General features: G+C 37.4%; 2 protein-coding genes across 2 annotated transcripts; one reads left to right on the forward strand and one right to left on the reverse strand.

Moving 5' to 3' along the window:
* The first annotated feature begins 269 nt into the window (after positions 1–269).
* Positions 270–4,415, forward strand: LOC119981366 (probable protein arginine N-methyltransferase 3). The gene is made up of 7 exons (XM_038824455.1): positions 270–647; positions 1,064–1,603; positions 1,686–1,783; positions 2,397–2,475; positions 2,558–2,812; positions 2,902–3,069; positions 3,664–4,415. The coding sequence occupies exons 1-7, from the start codon at positions 339–341 to the stop codon at positions 4,120–4,122; spliced, it is 1,908 nt and encodes a 635-aa protein (XP_038680383.1). The 5' UTR covers positions 270–338; the 3' UTR covers positions 4,123–4,415.
* Positions 4,416–5,235: 820 nt separating this feature from the next.
* LOC119981365 (DNA-directed RNA polymerase I subunit 2) lies at positions 5,236–18,906 on the reverse strand. Its single transcript, XM_038824454.1, has 27 exons — positions 18,585–18,906; positions 18,410–18,492; positions 18,185–18,310; positions 17,844–17,920; positions 16,733–16,796; positions 16,382–16,452; positions 15,914–15,991; positions 15,783–15,828; positions 15,255–15,435; positions 15,121–15,173; positions 14,902–14,975; positions 14,671–14,788; positions 14,150–14,243; positions 13,099–13,214; positions 12,185–12,312; positions 12,000–12,079; positions 11,284–11,525; positions 11,020–11,184; positions 10,698–10,862; positions 10,518–10,592; positions 10,080–10,183; positions 9,927–10,002; positions 8,891–9,010; positions 8,656–8,796; positions 7,503–7,715; positions 6,793–7,053; positions 5,236–6,008 (listed from the first exon to the last, which is right to left on the reverse strand). Exons 1-27 carry the CDS (start codon positions 18,775–18,777, stop codon positions 5,607–5,609), a joined length of 3,546 nt encoding a protein of 1,181 aa, XP_038680382.1. The 5' UTR covers positions 18,778–18,906; the 3' UTR covers positions 5,236–5,606.
* Positions 18,907–19,385: the final 479 nt, after the last annotated feature.

The following is a 19,385-nucleotide window of genomic DNA, read 5'->3' on the forward strand; positions in this document are numbered from 1 at the left end:
ATAGCTGGGCCAAAGGCCCATTCGGGATACCAGCTAGCGTAACAATGAGCCTATTTAACTGTCAGGCGGTCAGGCCTGGATAGCATGGCTGATGGGCTCATATTGAGAATTTTAGACCACCGTCTGTATTTGGGCCCAAGCCCATGGGGGATATTACCTTCACAATGAGCCCATTTAATTGTTAGGCCACGCTAGCATGGCTGATGGGCTCATATTGAGAATTTTAAAGGGCCCAACTTACATTCTTATCAGCTGAACATAAGCTAGTTTCATGGTTTGAGGGTTTCAGTAGGGTTTAACTTTAACCTGCTTCGTCCCCATTTGCACCGACGAGACTCATGGCGAGCACAAAGAATCACGAGACACGCGCACTACAACCTCCACCAGAAGAATCTGAAAATGAATTCGAAGAAGGAGGAGGAGGGGGTAGTGAAGAGTGGGAAGATTGGATGGATAATGAAGAAGAAGAAGGAGATTCTAGCTTTGATGATCTTGTGTGTTTGTTCTGTGACGCTAGGCACGCATCCTGCGACGTACTATTCGAGCACTGCCGTGGATGCCACCACTTTGATTTTTATGCTATTAGGAATGCCTTAAGTTTGGATTTCTATGGTTCGTTAAAGCTCATCAACTATGTGCGGTCTGAGGTAAACAGCAGAAAAATGGCTTTGATTTTGTTTTCTATGTATAATTTACATCAAACTCGAATGCTAGATGTAGAAATGAACTTGAATTCGATGATAACTTTGTAGGAAACTTGAGTCTTGACAAGAAAAGTTAGGCTGTAACGGTTGTCAGGAAGCAGAGCAATGGAATGTTAACAATCTTTCTTGTTACCAATTTAAGTGGTTCTGGTTAGTTCACTTTATAATGATTATCTTGTGTATCAATCAGAAAGGAAAAACCATGTATAGAGGAGCTCCCTGATAAACACAGTTTACCATCATTCCTGAAATTCAAGTTAAGTTTGGAAAAATTGGAATTCAATGGCAAAGTGAAAGTTCATGGCTTTGATTTCTTTTTCTTTTTTTCGCTTCATCTGTTGTTTACTTTTGGTTGCTAGGTGAAAGGTATAAGATGTTGGAGTTGTAGTCACGTATGTCTTGACAACCAAGATCTGCTAAATCATTTACATGAAGCTGGAAACTTAAACAATATCAAGCTTTGCTTGGAGGATGATAAATATCTAAAACCTTTCTTGCTAGATGATGCTCTTTTGTATAGTTTTGGGGAATGTGAAGGAGGTGAAGATGACTCGAACACAATTGGCTATAAAGAGGAACTTATGAGCCATATGAAAATTTTTGAGGAGATCCGCATTGATGTTGAGAATACTGGGAAAGAATTGACCACAAGTTCTGGTTCCCTGGATGACAATGGGAATGCAGAAGTTGCTTTTGCTTCTAATGGGCACTTGGACATGGCATGTTCTTCGAAAAGCGATGGGGATATGAAAGAATGCGCAGGGTTGTCTGATTCGAAAGATATGCTGCCCAGAGGATCTCTTGTGAATCTTGCTGAAAAGGATATCAAGAACGTTAATGAAAATTATTTCGGGGCATATAGTTCATTTGGTATCCACAGAGAGATGATAAGCGATAAGGTATTTTGTTGTAGTGTTAACATGGTTCTCAAGTTTCTTGTACCGGTCAGACTTATATACTCTTATTATGCTGCTTATGCAGGTAAGAATGGATGCTTATGGGCAAGCTATTTTGAAAAATCCTTCTCTGTTGAATGGTGCAGTAGTGATGGATCTAGGTTGTGGCACTGGCATACTCAGGTGAGATGGTCATAAGGGGTTTCTTTTTATTAGAGAAACTAGTTTTTTTTTTTGAAAAACAATACGTGCCTGTATATTTATCCAGTACGCAATTAATTCTTTGATGGAATTATCTTTGGCAATGTTTCCATTAAGTGAACTTTCTTGAAATTATCAACTGGAAATTTCACCTGTGAAAAAATGTGCTCCATGAAAATGTCTTAATTTCTTAGTTGTGAACTTCTAGTTGTCTCTTGGGCAACATTTGAAAATAAAAGAGAAGTGAAATGCCACACATGAGAAAAATATTAGTTTCCATATATGTACTTCACAAGTGCGTTGGTAGTCAGGGTTACACTGCCACATGGTGGAACCTTGTTGGGCAATCTTTGCCAACATGATTCTAGTGGGATTCATGGTCTGTAAAATACTTGGAACCAAGCATCCCCCGGATATAGATAAATGATGCATTACCTAGTTAAATTTCTATATCATTATCCTTTCAGTGATTAGAGTGACCAGTATCCGTGTGTCAGTAATATATAAGTGCATTAGTCAATTTCTTGCATAACATTTTCCGACTGAATGTTGCTCAATGGGATATTGTTTTTACTTATTGCCTTGTCCGTGATAGTCTTTTTGCAGCCCAAGCAGGGGCTTCAAGAGTCATTGCAGTTGAAGCTAGTGAGAAGATGGCGGCAGTAGCTACTCAGGTGAGCTCTTCTAGTAGTTATATAGGTCAATTTGTTCTGTTTAATAATTTTCCACCCATTGCTCTGCCATGTCATGTTGCAGATTGCAAAAGACAATGGTTTTTGGCGGTCCCAATCTACAGACAGTAACCAGAGCACTGGGGTGTTAGAGGTGGTTCATAGTATGGCTGAAGATCTCCATAAATCCATACAAATTCAACCTAATAGCATAGATGTATTAGTAAGCGAATGGATGGGATATTGCTTACTCTATGAGTCCATGCTCAACTCAGTGCTCTTTGCACGAGATCGGTGGCTAAAGCCTGGAGGTGCCATCCTCCCTGATACAGCAACAATGGTGAGTGCTTTTCTTTCTTGGAAGTTTTTTCTTTTGCTGATTCATGGTCATGATTTCCCTCCCCTAATCTCACCTCACGTCTTTTGCAGTTTGTTGTGGGATTTGGAAGAGGTGGTACCAGTCTTCCATTTTGGGAAAATGTATATAGTTTCAACATGTCTTGTATTGGGAAGGAACTTGTGCAAGATGCTGCTAAGATTCCTATTGTTGATGTTGTGGATGATCGTGATTTGGTAACTGATGCTGTGGTTCTCCAGGTATAGGTGGACTCCATTTTGTTTTAGTCCACTTTATTTTCAACTTCTACGATACATGTGCTGTTAAACAGCATTCAAAAATGGTTCTATTATTGTGATATTACTTGAGTACTTATCGCTTTTTAAGTAAACTATGACAATAATATATATTATTATTAGCTAGATCCTTGACTCTTGTTTCAAATTTTGTTTCCCTCTATCTTGAACTTGTAACGGGTGAAGCATCTGTTGGCAAGGGAAGTCGGAATTTGAATCTCCTGGAAAATCTTAGGCTCTGAGGGATCATCTTTTCTGAACACATGGCAATAGAGCTAATGACCTTCATGATGGATTGTCCCTTTAAGTCAAGGGATCCTCTCTTTCTTAATGGAATAAGCTAGGGGCTTTCAATATTATGGTTGGGATTTTGGGCATTTTAGTTTTCACTATTAGGTATTAACTTTCAGAGCTAAAAGAGAAGTGCGTAGGAACATGTCATTATAAATTTATAATCAAGTGTGTTATGCATGTCAAAGTTGACTGGGAATCTGTATTTTGATTATCTAACAATGAAGATTGATTGTGTAACATCTGCTTCCTTCACCCTCCTTTCAGACCTTCGACTTGACGACAATGAAGCCTGATGAGGTGGATTTTACAACAAGCATTGAGCTGGAACCAAAGATGACAAGTCCAGCAAGTGACTCCTCTCAGCTCCAATCCGATACAACCTGGTGTTATGGGGTGGTCTTGTGGTTTGAGACTGGTTTCACCAGCAGGTTTTGCAAAGAAATGCCAGCTGTTTTATCTACATCACCATACACTCCCAAGACTCACTGGTCACAGACCGTCCTTACCTTTCATGAACCGATAGCCATAGCACTTGAAAAACCGAGTGCTGATAAATTTTCAAAAGTTGGCATTGCTGATTGTCCTGCTGCCAAGATCCATCTGCGCATCAGCATTGCCCGTGCTGTTCAGTACCGCAGCATTGACATTTCATTGGAAACTACTGCAGTTGGTTCTAGTGGTCGGAAGTTCACTTGGCCAGCACAGATATTTAATCTATCCTAGAGCAGTTTTTATTCGAATCGAAAACTGGCTTGCATTTTCTTCACTTGAATTGTAACTCGTCTTCAAAGCAACTTTTCACCATTTGGTATGCCAATCTTGTTGTGGCCATCGCCCAATTTTGTGTTAGGGTCTTAGATTAGAATGCCTGTACCGAAAGTTTGTGCCTTTGTTGAATGTATATCTGCCCTTTTACAGATGAAAACTTTGCTAGTTTCCTCTCCCAAGCTCGGCATTCTAGATATTATCAGATTATTTTGCCTCTACTGTTGTCACATTTTGCGTAGTGTTGTAGCTGTTGAGGCAAGGTGTTTCTTGCTCTCTTTTCTTTTGCTGCTTCTATGTCATCGGCGTCCATGAGCAGCGAGATGGGCAGGTCGAGTTGTTCTCGTAAACAATAGTTTTCCTTCCGACTATAGCGAGATGGGCAGGTCGAGTTGTTCTCGTAAACAATAGTTTTCCTTCCGACTATAGCATTCATCGCCATGGTTTGTTTAACTATAGTTTTTACATCTTCTAGCCTCAACAAATCTCATAAGGAACCACTACATTAGTCACAGCCCACAGTTGTCGACCCAGTTCTTGAGATGTCTTTCAGTTTCACAAGCATTACAATAATGATCTCATGAGTCTAGATCACCTTCTGGTGTACAACTGAGACATAAACGAGACCATGGTGGCACTTGAGAGCTTAACAGCCGGAGGTGGATTATCACAGTTAAAAGTGGGGGTGGTACTCGCAATCAGGACACACCAAATGTAGTACCTAGCTCGAGTGAGGGGATCACAAGCCTCTACACACAACAAATGTAGTACGCAAGCTCAAGTAAGGAGGTCACAAATCTCTGTGCTGTCAAGTTTGATGATACTGGACAAGGTATTGAGTACAAAGGAGCTGTCAAGTTTGGTGATACTGGGCGAGGTATTGAGTACGAAGGGGCGTAGTGTTCTAAATCTAACATCCCAGAGAAAGAAGTGAAATGCATAATATATGTTAAACTTGCAAACTACTACCAAGTGTTTTTCCTTGGCACGAACTAATATGGACCGGTACATGAGCCGATGCCCTAGAGTTCAAGATGTGAGACCCGGAGCGTGAGCCCTTAAAAAGGGAAAAATGTAGTACCCGACTCGGTGGGCATTTCCACAAGAAAGTATTTATAATGAATCGAATATGTAAGATAATTTAGTAGCAACACAGGCCTAGAAATGTACAAGAAGAAATTTGGCAGTCAAAAGATTGGCCTTAGATGATTACACAACAATTCTGATACAAACAGAAATATATCGATAAACTATTAAAAATAAATGATACATATGCAGGGGAAAAGGAATTCTGAACCACCCCTGCCTCTTACGTCGAAACCCTAATTGGAAGACGGACTTTTCTCAGCATAGTAGAGGATTTCTGTTCCGTGTCGATACTCACCTTTCTTCAGAGAAGTATGCTTTCACTTATAATACCACTTATAAGCTATCAGGCTACTCTATTCTTTTAACTGGAGGGTCATCTTTATGTTCATAGCTGCCAGTTCGGCAGCCAAATATCGAAAAACATAAGGCATGGCAACAGTCTCCATTCCTTTATTTGTTTGACATGCGTTGCAAGTGACCTTCTTGGGAGCCCTTCCAGGAGGTAGCCCTCCTATCTGTCGGACAGGTCGCTTTTGTGACTGGTTGTACACTGTTGTGAGGATGCTTCCACATAGTGAACACAGATCAGCAACATGATAATCAGAACATGTATGCAGCCTGTCATGTAACAAATACGCTGCCCCGTGAGCAAGCATGGCATCTCGTTCCATTTCCCCAAAGCGGATACCTCCACCATGCTTCCTTCCTTTAATAGGCTGTCGAGTGGCATGGTCAACCCTTCCGGTGGACCGAACCTGAATGCCGAGTATGTAAAATTCTTTAGTGAATAAACATATAAGAAAGAAGAAAAAAAAGAGAGGATCAATAACTAGTGTTTGAGAGTTCATAAACTTGATTTTTCAGAAAGGAATGACACCTGGTCACTGAATCATAAATTTTGCACCAACTAGACCAGGTAGATCAGTAAATTATTGCCATAAGCTTTTGTCAAGGCACCATTCAATCTTGAAATATTGACCTAACTAATAAAGTTCAAGTCCAGTTATCACTGAGCTATAACTTAGGGGAAGTGTACTAGACCAATGAATAAATTTGCCATGCAAATTTTGTGGCAATCCACATGCCAGAATGCCTGGTAGCCATTGGCATCATGAGACAGCTTACTAATGGTGCACACCACTGCATCCATCAGAGGCTCATTAGCTCATGCTGTTGATCCTTGTACTAATAAACAAAAATTTCTAGATAACTGAAACCCCTTTTAAACGCACAAGCAAGTTTTCCTTCTACCAACAAAGGAAAAATTTTCAGCTGTTTGGCACTTTGGCCGCCAACATGAAGCAAAGCAAAATGCCTAAAGACACATTAGTAAATAGAAACTGAAGAAATGTTGACATCATTATTATCATGGTTATTATTGTTTTCATCATGACCATTATTATCATTGCAAGGCTGCCTTACTTGTAATAGATACAACTGATAGAAGACTTAAACCATGGAATACAAGTCACGACTCACAACTCTCAAACTCTCAGCTTCAAAATATTGTCAAAGAAGGAACACGAAAAAAGCGCTTACCTGATATTTGTCTGAAACCATGTGCCGTAGCCGTTGGTAATAAACAGGCCCAATAAAAATTTCGCATGTAAGTTCAATTCCATAGACCCCACTATATAATACCTCAGAACCGTGATAATTAAAGCCTTTTTCCCTCAACAATTCACCGAGCTCATCGACTAGAGATTTAGACTCTGATGTCGTATCCCTCTCATTAGCTCTCTCCTTCACTGAACTGGCAAATGGTGTTGCATCCATGAACCGTCCATGTAAGCTGCCTCCCTGTGACAATATACTTAAGCATATGTCATCATGCTTGAAATGCAATTAATTATACAAAGAAGTAAGAAATATAGATGAATTTACTTTATAAAATATAAAGAGGATACTACCACAGATTTACATGAATGGGGACCACACGACGTATAAAAAGCATAACCATTTCTCAAGTATCTAAAGCTCTCCACTTTCCTGTCTTTTTTTTTTTGCGGGGGTGGGGGATCTACTTATTATGATGCGTGCTTGTTTATAAACCTTATTTACCAAAGGGAGATCAAGTCTCTTCAAGTTTCCCAAATATGATAAGAAATTTGGTTCTTTGGTGTAAAGATATAATAATAGTACCGGCTTTCATTGAGAATGTCTGTGACGCCACTACTAGTTCATCTATTCACTTTGCATAATATAAAATGACAATCAAGATTGAAGTTTTTCACTTAGTCTACTAGTACCTTTGCAGCAATAGATTCCAAAAGCATTGCAATAGTCATCCTTGAAGGAAAAGCATGCGGATTAATAATAAGATCTGGACGCATTCCTGTGACTCCAGAAAATGGCATATCAATATCTGGCCACAACTGGGAGCACACACCCTTCTGCCCATGCCTACTGCTAAACTTATCGCCAATAACAGGATTCCTAGGGTGTCGAAATCGTATATTAACCTGTTCAAACAAAAAAATTGCTAAAAAACAATTCAAAATGCACAAGGTAAAACACAAACATGCAAAGCATACCAGAACACAACATTTTAGTAATGGAAAAGGAAGTGCATTTATTTTCATAGCAATAGTCAATAATACATTGGTCCGACCATGACCTCCATACAAATGGATTTACAAAACACTTACTAGTTATCGCGAAGATAGGCCATGAGATCTTAAGTTCACATTCAAAACTTAATATTCTGAAATTACTCAAATTAGGAAGTTGAATGTAATGGAAACACAGATCAATAAGCCAAAGAATATGACCAAAGTATTTCTTTTTTGGTATGGAAGAGTATGGCCACAGTTAATCCAGGTATATTCCTGTAGATTTTATTTTTGGCATATCCTGCCAAATCCAAAGCAAAAGCATTTATCGCACATATCCATGGACCATAGTAAATGAGGACACTAGATTGGCACAAAAGAGGGAAGAGTTGAACAAATTTTGCTTCAGAGGGACCTAAAAAAGCACCACATAATAATTCTTATAACCAACTTTTTATTCATAAGTAGTGGGGTTATATACAGGCGAACATGTAGCCCAATGGTAGAATTGCAAGGGTGCAACCTAGAAAAAGTCTCCACATATAAGTGGGAGTAAGGTTTGCATACATCCTGTTTGTCCCCGTCCCCAACCTCACCTACTGCAGGAGCCTTGTGCACGAGAGTTGTTTACCCTTTTTTTTTATGTGGAGACGTGGAGTAATATTCTTTATTTATTTGTAATTTTTTGAGGGTGAAGGGAATGAACTAGCACCCTAAACAACACCTTTATCAGTCCAACTAATGATGTTATGCTAAGAGAACCAGTTTTTGTTTTTAAAATAACATGTTCTAGTCAATTATTCAACAACAGATATGATCCACAACTCCAAGTGAAAGGATGTTTACTTACCTTTTGAATATCCTTCTTGTTCTTTGTATCGACCGCAACATAGTCAACTATAACAGATTCAGAACCTTTTCGATTGTTGGTTTTTGTTGTACTTGTTGTTTCATTATAAATGCTACAATAGGGCTCGTTTGGATGTATTATCTGAATTCCATTGAGATAAATAATCAGAAAATAATCATTAACATTGAATTCCAAAAATTAGTCAACACTGAAACACTAGTACATAAGAGGCTACCTGACCAACATACGGAAGTCCATCAGCGTCAATCAAGGGAAGAACTGACTTATCAATGTTACTTCTTCTGAAAATCCTATCTGACTTGCTTTTCCCATCACATAAATCAATAGTCTCCGTCTGCCAAATATTATGATGATGGCAATTATTAGCTAAACTAACACTACACCCGAATATAGATAATTGTCAATAAATATGAAATTACAACAGTATCTAACTTACTGTCCTATGAAAGATATTGTTTACGAGAATGAATCTAGCTTACAATGGCCCTGCTTTATTTGCCCTCCAGGGTTGGATCCAACGTAGCCCTCACTTGGAGAGCAGCTTACACATTATCCAAAAAGTATACATGGGCATTCAATGTGTACATCCCAATTCAAGTTAGAGCTTAGGTTTCTCATACGGATCCTTCTTATACCCCAAAATGGAAAAAAGCCTTGTGCACTGGGTTTCACTAAACCTCTTTTATTGATATCTGGACTGGCCAAGTAATAAAAAAATATATGGAAAACAAAATATCCAAACCAAGTCCATTGAAAGTGGCAAGAAGTCATACAGAAGTAACAAGAGAGAATACCAAAGATCTCCTTTAACCTGCATTAATGCCTTTTATAGCTTAGTTTTCTAGCTACCATTTTTATTTCTTTCGGTCTTTCTCATTGATTGGATCGTTTGAATAGATCTATTATTGATCAATATTTATAAAGACATCATACTTATTTATAGCACGATTCATTGACAATATTGCACTATAGGGTCTCCTACAAACTGCAATAAGAAGTTGTAAAGAGTGGGCAAGTATGTAAATAGAAATTTGCAGTTATATAAAAATCCAAATGAATGGGCAGTTGTAGATTAAAAAATCAAGACACAGGATAGAACAATAATAAGCTGAAATTCCAACAAGATGAAGTGAACATAAAAACAACAAACATATACCCAGAGATGTGGCAAGCTATTACTTCAGCCAATTCTTAAACCTCCTGCAAATTTATTTTTCAAAGTAACATTAAGCAAAAATTAGGGGGCGAACCTGATATATTTCACCGTGACACATCCCACGATCAACAGATGACTTATTCAGAATCATTGCATCCTCCATATCGTATCTGAATAGAGTAAGTCAAATTAATTCATAATTTTATAGATGACAAATCAACCTAATAGTAGTACTTAATTTACATACCCTGTATATGCAAGCACCGCAACAATTGCATTTGTACCTGATGGATGTTCGTCCATGCTGTACTTTGTATAACTACTCGTGCGTACAATGGGACTTTGAGGCGTCTGAACACCCAAAATACTTTTGTTATAAAGAGCAACCATAAAAAATCTTTATCCAGATAATGCATATAGGATAATTTAATTACACTGACCCTTACTAATGTTTCACCATGTCACCCAAAATAATGCGTACGCAGGATACAGGATGAAAAAAATTACTTCTCAAAATTTTTTCTTCCACCAATAATCACAATTTAGATGCAGGAAAAGACTGGCATGTTTAACAATTAAATAATCAAGGTCAAAAATGTCAGTTCCCAGATATTTCTTTATAGTTCCATGCGAGGTCACACAGTCACACATACCTAATCAAGACAGCAGAAAACATGAACCATACCTGAAGATGATATAACTTTTGATCAGCACGAAATTGAAGAGCTACTGACGAGAAAGCCATTGTTTGCTTTGCCATCTACAATTTGTGAACAAACAGAAGTAAGCAACAAACACATGAAGATTCAAGGCATAGCAATAGCATTATACAACTAAGGACTTGCTATGATCAACACAAGCAAACCTGACACTGGTACATGTTACGTGGGCTCTGATTATGCTCCGACCAAGGTGTGAGATTAGCGACAACACTGAGCATTCCAGTTGGATGAATTTCTTCATGAGTTGCAGGGAAGGCATTCTTTCTTCCTCCATCTCCACCATCCGGACATCTTATTTCCATGAAAACCTTGTATGATACAAATAAAACAAATTGCGATCAAATGGGATGCAGTATAATTATGAGAGAGAGAGATTCGGGTTAGCGATCTTAATATTTGTGCTTTGCTTTATGGTTACCTAAAAATGATTTAGCAAAACAAACATATATGAATTTCTGAACTCACCTGTTCAAATGGTCCAATAAGTTCAATATTCTGACTTTCATTGGAAGGGATAGACAAATTTTTAACTGGGCGAACAAATCTAGAAGGATTTGTGAACAAATACAGACCAGGATATGCACCACCCAAGCTCAGAGGAACATATCCCACTTCCAGATCATCAGGAATCTGCAATTGCTTATTCTTAATGTGGCATAACAGTGGAAATAACAACAAATGAAAAAAAAAAAAAAACTCGGAAAAAAAGTAATAAGAAGGAAAACAGACCACTGAACTTGCTAACACTTTCAATTTCCTTAAATGGGAGACAACTTTCTCAGCTTCACTGGAGGGTATAACACCAACAACACGACCATCTAGAAGAACATGGAGAATTTGAGGAGGACCAGCTTTAACAAGTTTTGGTAATGAAGATGTCATTCCAATGCCAACTAGGACATTAAGAATAGACGCTCTAATTTTAAAAAAGTCCCTATTTCCCCTTTTCGAATCAATGTGTGATGTAATACCTGAAACACAAGACACAGTGTGAAAAGTTATTGCTACATTGTTAGAAACCTATCAAAGAAAACCAAACTCTTGTTTCTTTTGCTCTGTTGATTGCAAAAGAAAAAATTTAAACCTCAAAGGTTCAACATTCACACAAAGCTAATTCCATCTTCGTACTTTTCAATACTAAAATCACCATGAAGGATGAGTAGCATAGTTAGCATTTGAAATTACAATAAGCCAGAAATGACTTGCTTCACAAGGAAAAGGCACAGCAAGATTTATGCTAAAATTGACGAAACATTTTTTTCCATGATTGTACTTAACAAAATAAGGAATTGCACCTATCAATTAAATCAGGCACCAAGCAGACACCATGCCTTGGCCAGGAATTTCTCGACGATGAATAGGGAAAAAAGACGATGTACAGCACTAGAGTATTTTACATTTGAAGAAGATACAAATCCATTAGAAGAGAAGGAAAAAGAACTCACGACAAGTGCAGGTCATATGATTCAACAATCCACATGGCTCTCCATCAGGTGTGTGGACAGGACAAAGAAAACCCCAAGATCTGTAACATCCAGGAAAAGGAAAGGTTAAATGGAGGGAAAAGATAGAAATATGACTATCAAGAGTAAATCATGAGCCTTGCTGAATATGGAAAACAGATTCATACTCAGGAAGCAATTTCCGAACACTTGTTGTCCGAAGTCCAGCAAAAGAAGTTCCTCGATGAACAGATCGAAAAAATGAAATAAATCGCAGAAAATTAAGCCGCTCCGCCTGGACTGTGAAGCCCGCTCTCTAAATGAAACATCAAGTATTCATAAATGGCATACACAAATCGGGACTCAAATGTAGTGATGAAAGCAAATAAAAAAATACATTAGCAAATGAAGACACGAAATTTATAAATGATTGAATGATTCAGAAAATTATGTACAAAGTTAAAGTTGGCTAACAAGTTTTCTAGAAGGAACTAAAAAGATATTTACGGATGGAAAAGTAAGCCAGTAAGAATTGCTAAATTACTAACATAAATTTGTTTTTGAACAAGATAAATGAGGCATATCAAATTAAAAACTAGATTATGCACATCTGACAGCCGATTACCATTTACCATGTCCTCTTATTGCATACTGTAAGACCCATCAATTGTTACAGCCTTACACACTATTCACCTAAACCATAGACTAAAAAGTTCAAAGCAACAATGGAAAAATATAAATGGAAGAAGTGGTTTGACTACTACATTGGGCAAATTGGTTTTTCTCGCAATAGAAAAAAGAAATGTAAGCAAATATCAGTCAATGCAGTACAGAAAAACATAAATACTCGTGGAACTTCTTTGCAGTTAATCTACGTAAAAGTTTACGAATTAGATTTTTCTAGTGTATTTATGCTTGAACTTCATCCAGATCATAGGATCCTACCATGCAATAATGAATGCTTACGGGAAAGAAGTAAAGGCCAAGAAGGTCTAACAAATAAAAACTAGCAGCTTCCTGATCAGGAGGAAGACTCGGCTGAGGAGAAGATTGGTAAATCGGCTGAAGGAGCAGTAAAAAGTTATTGCCAGTAAGACAATACCTGCTGTAAATCCAGGCCTGATTGTGTAGCTAATCCTCCAGACCGTAGCATGGCCTCAATAGCTGGACCAATTTGCTTCAGAGGATTTTTATCAATGACCTTTTTGACATGTGCTACTGCATTACTCAGAAAAGAATGGAGAAATCAATTTACATTTGCGGTGGGAAACTTATGCATCTGAATAAGATTCTAAAACAGCACATTATCTAAGCTTGGCTTTTCAACAAGAAAATGACAATAAACTACTAAAGGCAGGGTATCTGGAACATTCTCCAGCACTACAAGTAAGCCAGCACATACCCACACTGGCAAATTCAAATCCCATATGCATATTATCATAAATTGTTGATTGATTAACTCAAGTAAAATAAAGTAGAAACCTTAAGCCGTACTGCGTACAACATTGCTAGAAAAGTGGGAGAAGTTGATAATAAACAGAAACACAATTGATTCTGCACCATAGAAGTTCCACTACTCTATTCCACAGTAGATAAATTTCTTTAGTTAAAAGAAAGAGGGAAAACTACTAACACCGATACAATCAGTGTCATAAAACAAGCAAAATTTATACCTTACAAAAGGAAAACAAAAACAGAGACCCAACCTTCTTTTTTTGAGGGAAAAATTAATTTTATTGCAAGGCCAACAAGGGTGTCTACCGTGTGGCCTTCTTAAACCTTCTTCCGGCTTAAGATTGACATGAAAACTACAAATTTCTAATGGATTCCATAAAAAATATATTGCAAAAGCCTATCAAACATGTGGCCCAACGGTAGAGGTGCAACCTAGAAGTCACAGGTTCAATTCCTCAAAATATCCTCTCCACAAATTATGTCGGGTACAGTCTGTGTATACCCAATCCATTCCCAACCCCGCCCACTGCGAGAGCCTTGTGCACGGGAGTGTTTTTTTTTTTTTTAAGCTTATCAAGCAAAGACATGATAACAAGAGGAATGCCATACAAACAGTAGGCAGCAATGAAAATATATAAACAAATGATCAAGAGAGAGTAGGAAGAGAGCAGAAATTACAAGGAAAGAGTATAACATACAGCTGCAGAGGTCAAAAGCTTTTTTTGGGCTTTTGTCACTAATTTCATCCTCAAGGAGCTTTTTTGCTTTTTGTAGCCACTCTTCTAGTTTCTCCTAGAAACCACAATGTAATATGCTAATATGAATCATATATTTTCTTCTTTTAAGTAATAAAATGTAATACATCCTATACTTCACAAAACTTAAAACATAGAAAAGCGGTGGAGGGAAAAGGAAGATATGAAGATTACATATGAGTCTTAGACCAATGTCACCGTATTCAGCTGTATAAATCCAATTATCAGACATCTTGCACTTCACCAATCATATCAGTAAATATGCAGTAAAATGCTACCCAGGTTTTGACGTCCCACATCAGATTAATTTCAAGAAGGAAGACAAAAGCAAGATACTTATTCTACAAGGGAAGATAACAAATTTTTTGTTCATCCACAACATTGAAAATCATAGAAAAAAAAAAAATTCCCAACCATACCAAGAATAAATAAGGGAACAAATGTCGCCCTGATTGATTACCCACCTTGAGATAAATAGTAATCAGATGACCAGGAAGTAAGGCTTCCTGATTTTGTAAGGAATCCGAATTGTCTGGTACAGATGTCTGATCTATAAGTGAAAAGAGTTTCTGAACCATAAAGCTAAAGAAAAGAAGCTAAATCAGCATACAAGAAAGAATAACCAACAAGAAAAGCGGCAATGTTGCTTAATTATATTAATAAGAGACGATCAAGAAAGGGAGGTTGTAGCTAACATGAGTAGATTGAACTTGTCATCATTGTTATTTAGGTGAACAAATATGTAGTCCTTCAGAACAGCATCAGCCACCTACCACAATAAGAAAAGACAAACTAGTTGACATAAACACAAAGTTCCGGGATCTAATGAAGTATACTGAATACACATACTACAGGAGAAATCATCTCCCATTGCAAAGAGTAAGTAGATATTTTTAAGACAGAATGTGACTTACATCAGAAAAACTTTTCTTCTCCAGCCCAATCATGACTTCTCGAAAGTGCTGCCCTATAATTATGATGAAGGGAATCAAAACAGACAGCCAATATTTTTAAGACAAAATAGTTCAAGGTTAAGGGTAATGAATACCAATGTGATGTCGACATTGTGTCCTAGTGAAAAGAGACAAGTCTCGAAGTTCATCAAGGATAATTTTTGCTCTCTCACCCACAAGAGGAGTCCCAACAGCGCCCTTTACCTTCTCATATTTCTCATCATAGAAGCATGTCAAATTCTCATAAATCTCACGGTCGCTAGTGTCAACAAGAGCCTGTCAAAAAGGCATAGCAATTAGTAGGCTGGTAAAAACGGAGCGAGGGCGCGAAACTTTAACAGTATAGCAATCCATCAGCATTTCAGAAAACAATAGAAGATTTCATTAAGCACTTTAGTTCATAACCATCCATACGAACAATCATTTTTGCACCATACTTTTTAGTATCATAAAGTGCAGGACCAACACAATAAAATCCCAGTAAAAGTGCTGCTCATGTGGAATATGCATAAAGTTCTCGTAAACAAGAACCCATATGAAGAAATTGATTTTTTCCTACACTACATACGACATTAAGAAGCACAAAAGCATGAGATGATGGAAATAAACAGGTACAAAAAAACCTTAAGAACAATGCCAACAGGAAGCATGTACTCCCTATTCCGTATCCTGCAAAAATAATTTACAAGAAGTCACTATATAGTCTTCAAAAAAGTCAGTAACTAGTAACAAATCAAAACTTGAAATGACCTACCAAAATCCAAGTCTTGCGCTTCCATTGCGAAGATAGTATAATTTAACTGTTACTGCAGACATATCCTCTCTTACACACCTAGAATAAGAATGTCAGTAGGCTGACCAACATAATCAATTACTACAAAAAAAATTGTAGTTAGTCTCCTGTGAAAATCAAATATGAATTATGGGGAACGGAGTTAACATTCCACCAACATGGTATGATATCAGCCAAACTTCTAGACTAAAATGCTGCAACAAGGTTGTTTATATTGAAATATGGATGAGCTAGAAGTGATTTTAGATAAATTGACATCTAGAAAGTACATATTATATTCAACTTCAACCAGATGCATCTGAAAATCTGAATGTATGCAATTGCACAATAATCAATGTATATAAGGCTAACTATTAAATTAATGTCCTGAGAAACCGAATTTAAACCGATAGAAAAATCAAATGGGATAATAATAAATGTATCTTAAACCTTATAACAACTGCTTTATCAGTGTATCCTTCCCGCCGTTCAGAAAATGAACTCCTCACCATACTCATTGGCTGCAAAATAAGCACTCATTAAGCTGTACAACACTCGTCAAAGAAACAAATAAAAATTCCAAGAACTTCATAAGAATTAAGAAGTCCCACCATCAATCCCTGCGTACTTAGCAGGCTCACAAACAAGAATGCCAACTAAGCAGCTATCACTTATGTATACTTGGTTTAGTAATTTAACAATTTATAATAGAGTAGCTCAACGAATTTTTGCTCAAACAGTCATTAAAAATTACCTGCAAATACCACAAAATGTATACCTAAGACAAGCAATGTCACTTACATAATTCCGCTTCGGCAAGATCACAAGTCGGAAAACTCTCTCAAGCCCATTCAAAATGAAGTAACTACATAAAGCAACAAATAAACATTAAACAATGGAGTTTAAGAAAAAATAACCACTTTTACGAATTCATAAAGCCAGCCCAAATTTATTTGGGATAAAAAAACTTTGATGACAATATGATTTGTCTTTGTATAATTGATATATGGTCATTCAATGACACGCGTTGGCTTGGTTAGATGTTACTTATGCAACAAAGAGGATTAACATGTCGATCTTATTCTCCTTCATTGTCAATGGACTGAAAATCTAATGCACAAGACAAGAAAGACATTAATATACACTACAAAGTGGGTTGCAGACTTGCTGCCAGGATATCAAAGATCAAATGATACCCTTTTCTTACCCATCAATAACCAGAGTCCAAAGGGATTGATGGATTGGATACTGCATGGCCACTAGCCGGACAACATGGCATGTAACAACAATAATGTTTTCAGAGGGGTTGAAACTTCGTTATGTATTATTGAATGCTTTTGGTTCTACAATATTTTGTTCTTGGTTAAAGGTATGGTGGAAACTAATTGCAATGTGAGGGAATGTATTTCAAACATCAAACAACAATAGTGTACTGTTTGAACCTACTCGGTGCCTATTTAATAGAATACTTTTTTTCATTAAAAAAAAGTGGTCTTTGTCATCGCATCTCTCATACTCCGTTTACCACAAAGCACGCCCCGGTATATTCTTTAACCATTTTTCAAACATACTAGGATTCTCAACCAAAAAATGATGCAACATGTGCCATAAACCACACAATGAATATGTGCGCACTAGCACATTCTGCTAGCTTATCATTTGTCCTGTCATAGTTCCATTAGTAGTTACCAGATAACATTAGCATTTACCAATGTAACTATTGCCATGTTCCATAAAACATGCAAAATATGTGCTCATTAGCAACTTTTACCAGCATATTATATACATTCAGTTAGAAGTTCCATCAAAATATTTCCGGATAACACATCATGAAAATTACTATCTAAAGCCCATAGATGCCAATGAAATTTTCAGACAATGGATTTTCAAAACGAAGCAGACAGTTACTCACCCACCCATTTCTGTCGGTTCTTCCTTGCACGAAACCAATATCTTTGGATCAGCACTTTTCAAGTGACAAAGCATAGACTGCATAGCAAAACACTTTCAATGAGAAACTTAATTTATTAAAAAGAGGGTATAAAATAACCCTCTCAATGCTTGAGCCACCACACTTAACGCAGGCAAAAGGCAAGCTTAAAATATAGAAACAAAAAAAAAGACTAAATAAATTCAAATCGAGAGTAACTTGGATCATTTTTGTAAAAGAGGAGAGGAAGAAGAAGGCTGTTTTCAAGCTTTCAAAACACAACCAGAGGCAAACTTTAGAAATCAGAAACAAAGAAAACCTACCATTAACATTACAGGAAAATGCCCAAGATTAAAATTTTCCCGGATAACAGCAGCACCAGCACCACCATACTGGAAGCAAACATCTGCAGTGAATTTTCCAGCATATGAAATTTTCGCCTGTCGACACTGTTTCACAGAAACAAATCCAACTTATTCGCAAAAAAAAAAAAAAGGAAATACAACTGAAATATATTTAAAAATTTGAAATCTAGAACTACAACTCACTTCGAAAGGAAGCAGAGGCGTGTTCATGTTCTTCACTGTACCTTCCTTTACAGGACTGTATAGCATAGGCTTACTCAACCAGAGTAAGATAAAGTTAAGTACAAACATTAATTCCATTCATAACCCAGCAGCAAAAAAAAAAAACAGTAACTGAAACTTGTAAGAAAAAGGATATTTCTAAGCGTAATATCGGTGGAGGGATCTTTTACTTCGACAGGCTTGATGGACTCGAACATGGTATCCAATCCAAACTGCACCATGTGATCGTATGACTCTATGTGGTGCCTCACCAGCTCACGCAATGGCCCGTAGTCCGGCGACTCCGCTGATCTTCTCCCCACCACCATCTGTTCTTCCTTTGTCTCCATTGAAACTGTCTCTGGTGTGTATATAACTTATGCTCGTACGTGCAGTAAGCTCCTTTCCTTCCAAATCGGCTTCCGACTCCTCGAAGAGTTTTGAAGGAAGGTTTCGACTTGCAGGGTTTTCTAATGGAGGGTAGGGTTTAAACACGCAAGACATATATCGGACGTTGACGGCCTAAACCTAGTTGGGCTGGGCCTATTGTGTCGGCCTTTCATAAGTAAAGATTGGGCTTGGGCTTGATATTTGTCTAATTTCACAAGTTCGGTAAAATTTTCAGATGGGCTGGACCCGTCGGTCCAAGAAAGAAGCGAAAGGCCTGAGCTTCATAGTTGATAGGCCTACAATCAGCTTTGAGGCCTTTGTGTTTGGGGGTTTGAGTGTTGGGCTATGGTTCTGTCCATCAATAAAATTAAAATATTTAGGCCCACTATCTATTAAAATATATTTCTTATCACAATCAAACCTTTATACATATGCTTAACTCAATCGATTCTTAATAGATTGTCTTCTTTTAACTTTAATTTGGCATACCCAAATTTATATCTTGCATTGTCCATGAATGATCTAACATCTAAACTTAGTTTAATCCAAGCCGAACAGATTTATCATC

The sequence above is a fragment of the Tripterygium wilfordii genome, chromosome 16 (assembly GCF_013401445.1).
Source record: "Tripterygium wilfordii isolate XIE 37 chromosome 16, ASM1340144v1, whole genome shotgun sequence".
Lineage (NCBI taxonomy): Eukaryota > Viridiplantae > Streptophyta > Magnoliopsida > Celastrales > Celastraceae > Tripterygium > Tripterygium wilfordii.